General features: G+C 38.7%; 1 protein-coding gene across 1 annotated transcript in view; it reads right to left on the bottom strand.

Moving 5' to 3' along the window:
• Positions 1-368: 368 nt before the first annotated feature.
• acvrl1 (activin A receptor like type 1) overlaps positions 369-4,510 on the bottom strand; it is a 21,736-nt gene continuing 17,594 nt past the window's right edge. The window contains exons 9-10 of the mRNA XM_061903364.1: positions 808-938; positions 369-569 (exon numbers count right to left, since the gene is read on the bottom strand). Coding sequence (XP_061759348.1) covers positions 423-569; positions 808-938 — 278 coding nt within the window. The 3' untranslated portion in view covers positions 369-422. The remainder of the gene's footprint in view (positions 570-807; positions 939-4,510) is intronic.

Below are 4,510 nucleotides of genomic sequence, written 5' to 3' on the forward strand. Positions count from 1 at the left end.
AGCCATCAGCAAATCCATGCACAAGAAGTCCCATTAATGGTAAGAAGCATTTTATTTATTATTGGTTATCTTCAGAATAACAATGTTATTAAAAACAATAAGAGACTTATCATACTCTAAACATGTTAGTCATTCTTAAAAATGCACAAATGTAGTTGTATTCAGTGTTAAAAAAAATTATATGGCTCTCACGGAAATACATTTCAAAATATTTGGCTTTCATGGCTCTCTCAGCCAAAAAAGTTCCCGACCCCTGGTCCAGACACTACTCCTGAAAAATATATTGTTTTGTGAAAATGCACCAAATGTTAGAGACGATAACTGATAAAGTACTGATATTCACCCGTGACAAGGAATGTAGAAAAATAAACCCTTCAAACAATTTTTATTTTGAGTCCGCTTCCAATTTTTGCCATTGTGAGCTAGATGTCCTGTTTGAGTTTTTTGATCTTGAAGTCACTGTCATGGTCAAGTTTGGAGAGGGTTTTCTTCACCCGCAGTGCTGTGAGGCGGGCCGGCGAGTTCTGGAACCAACACTCCTTCATGATCTTCACTATGGACGTCATAATCTGGACACAAACAGACAAAATGCTCATAAAGACCCCTGTTACTACAATTACTACACCAATAAGTGAGAACTAGCACACAAGAAAGAGTTAAGCAAAGGTGTCCAAAATGCAACCCGTCGGTCATTTGCCCCAGAAAAAAAACAAATAGGATGAGGAGCAAGACGATGTTATTGAAGGAGAAGACGTTGCTTAATGTATAATTTGGACATCCTTAGACATGTGATCATGGATGCCGTACTGGGTGGGAGTGAAGCCGGTTGTGCAAGCTGGGTCTCTGCTGGTCCACACAGACTACTTTCTTCATCTCTTCATAGCTGGGATCGGAGGGCACAAGGTCAAAGAAGGGAGGACGATACTCTTCCACAATCCCTGGGAGGAAAAAAAGGAAGGTTTAAGCTAAAAAAAAAAAAAAATTGCAACACATTCCATGAAGCCTTGTGGGAAAACATCCAACAGGAATTGTAAAAGTCATTATCACAATCCTATGTTTTATCTCATCATACATTTTGAGAACAAGAATGTCTCTCCACATCAAGCCTGGCATTTTTTTATACTGAGCTAGTGGGAGGCTTGTGGTGAAGCACATTTGATAAATTTTTTTTTTTTAAATCACAAAAAGATTAAAAGGAGCCATATGTAAGAACTTCATGTCGAGTCATCATTAAATGGGCCTGATATGCCAAAAGACATGAATAAATCATCCATCCATCCTTTTACTACCGCTTATTCCCTTTGGGGTCGCTGGTGCCTATTTCAGCTACAATCGGGCAGAAGGCGGGGTACACCCTAGACAAGTCGCCACCTCATCACAGGGCCAACACAGATAGAGAACATTCACACTCACATTCACATACTAGGGCCAATTTAGTGTTGCCAATCAACCTATCCCCAGGTGCATGTCTTTGGAAGTGGGAGGAAGCCGGAGTACCAGGAAGGAACCCACGCATTCACGGGGAGAACATGCAAACTCCACACAGAAAGATCACGAGCCCGGGATTGAACCCAGGACTACTCAGGACCTCCATATTGTGAGGCAGATGCACTAACCCCTCTGCCACCGTGAAGCCCTTAATAAATCATGTTCTTTTCAAATACCTCTATAACTGAAAACAGTAGTTCAGCCGGGATAGGCTCATTTCAATATTAAAATTACAGCCCCGAAACCTTGTTATTGTTCCTCCACTGTTTGACCAATTAGAAAGTATGTGAGTGTGTTATATCCAGTTTGCCAGTTCCGCACCGCCATCTTCGTTTAGCTACTGCCACTGGTAAAGTTACTAAACATGTCAGACCTTAGTAAATCCAAAAGACATTATGATTCTCATTTTATTAATGACAAAGCCAGGAACAAAACAATGATTTGTATCTTTGAAAGATGGAGACAATTGCAGGCGGAGAATATTTTTTAATCGGAAGCCAAACTTGCTCATTTCCTCCCTGATAGGTAAGTAAGGCATTTACGTTTTCTTATTACTTGTAACAAATGGAAATGTACATTTCGTATGTAAAATATATTGTCCAATACAGTCTATGATCTTGTCTAACAAATCTAGTTTGTTTGTGCAACGAATGCTTTGCATGCTAGCCCGGTCAATGGGAGCATACACATCGACATGTAGGCTAACGAGGGGAATATATGCCCTGTATGTCGATGTGTAATTGAACTGACAGGGCAAAATATATTTTCCACGAATAAACTCATGTGGATATGTGGAGTGTCAGTGCCTATTTTGTTCTTAATATGCTGATACGCTGAGGAAATGATTTCCAGCATTAGCACGGATGTCATGACAATGTGCAACGTATGGAGACAGCCAAATCACATGATAAAATAATTCCTCATTCGTGTTTGCATATTGTGGACTACATGAACCAAGTAATATGGCAATCTGAAACGTTTGAAAAAGTAGCTTATAGGCATACCTTGGTAAATGTCTCCTCTGTAGTTTTTGGCGTACATTAGGCTGCTAAGCATGCTCTACTTATTTTTTTACCAGTATAACCATTGCTAGCTTTGGTTGTAGTTCGTTTTAGTCTTTGTTTTCTGATATTACTGACAATAACAATATGATTGCCATTTGTTGTGCTATTGTAAGCAGGCATGACGTACTTCTTCCCAAAAATAGCCTAATTCTGTGTAAAATGTGTTGGTTAGAGATTTGTTATTGATGAAACGCTTGTCTAATCAGTTATTATGGTCAGAGCACCTCAACTTCTAGCAAGAGGCAGTGGAACTTTGAAGTTCCTTGGAGTAGCCCACTTGATCGAGCTGGATTCGGCTGTGTATGTGGCAACCTCAGTCAGGGAGAGCGGTAAGGGGCTACAGAATTTTGACCTCGATTGCAATATCATTTCTGGCTAGATTCCGAAATCTGGCTGCTTAAAGACTCTCAGGTGCAGGGCTATTCAACTAGTGGCTCGGGGGCCAAATACCAACCAGGCCTCTTTTTCAGTTCAAAACTTGGTACACAAACATTTGTGCTGATAATTCCTAAAAACACCAGAGTGCTCACATTGTATAAAGAGAAACTTGGACCACTGTAAACACATTGGCAGATCCTTGCATTGACATTTTAACCTTGCTAGGAAACAAAGAACACTGAGGTCCAAACTTGGGAATTAAAAAACTCAAGTGTTCCTTTAAGGCTGAGGTTTTAAAATGGGGGTACGCGTACCCCTGGGTGTACTTGAAGGAATGCCAGGGGGTACGTGAGATTTTAAAAAAATATTCTAAAAATAGCAACAATTCAAAAATCCGTTTTAAATACACAATACTTCAACAAAATATGAACGTAAGCTCATAAACTGTGAAAAGAAATGCAATATTCAGTGTTGACAGTTAGATTTTTTATGGACATGTTCCATAAATATTGATGTTAAATATTTATTTTTCTGTGGAGAAATGTTTAGAATTAAGTTCATGAATCCAGATGGATCTATCACAATCCCCAAAGAGGGCACTTTAAGTTGATGATTACTTCTATGTGTAGAAATATTTTTTATAATTGAATCACTTGTTTATTTTTCAACAAGTTTTTAGTTATTTTTATATATTTTTTTCCAAATAGTTCAAGAAAGACCACTACAAATGAGCAATATTTTGCACTGTTATACAATATAATAAATCAGTAACTGTATTTTACTTCTTTATCTCTATTTTCAACCAAAAATGCTTTGCTCTGATTAGGGGGTACTTGAACTAAAAAAATGTTCACAGGAGGTACATCACTGAAAAAAGGTTGAGAACCACTGCTTTAAGGCACCCCTTTAAGTCCTGTCACTTTTGGCAGTTATATATTTTTTTGTTATGTATTTTTTTCACAAAGGTGCGGCTGTAGTCTGTTTAATTCAGATGCAGTCAGCAGTCATTTTTTCAACGTCTTTTATAATACTAGTAATGTTTCTCAAGGTTTCATTTCAGGTCCTCTCTTTTTTTATCATTCGGACAATTCAACTGCCAGCCTGTGAGTTAATTTTAACAGCAGATTCTTAAAAAGACTAGAACACTGTCATAGAGATGATCTTTTTTTTTTAGATTTTTTGCAAAAGCTCCTTAGGAACAGCAGAACGCTCCTGTAAATCACAAAAGAAATAGAGCAAAATCCAATGTCCACTGTGGAGGAAGCTGATTCTCCCGAATATACATAGTAAGACAAATAGTGAAGGGAGAAGTCTAGTCCCACGGTCTTTAGCTTTCTGGAAATTTGGCCCCCCCAAAACTTTAGATAAATACCCATGTCTTAGTGACAATGCTGGGAAAAGCGACTGCAAATATAAAAATGTTATAGATGTGTGCAACCATGTAGCACAGTGTGTGTGTGTGTGTGTGTGTGTGTGTGTGTGTGTGCGCGCATGTGTGTGTGTGCGTGTGTGTGTATCCAACTGCATATTGGCACACTGGCGTCTGGAGAATGTACAAGCAAGTGCTGACACCAGATAAG

This window comes from Nerophis ophidion, linkage group LG06 (genome assembly GCF_033978795.1).
Source record: "Nerophis ophidion isolate RoL-2023_Sa linkage group LG06, RoL_Noph_v1.0, whole genome shotgun sequence".
NCBI classification, from domain to species: Eukaryota; Metazoa; Chordata; class Actinopteri; order Syngnathiformes; family Syngnathidae; genus Nerophis; species Nerophis ophidion.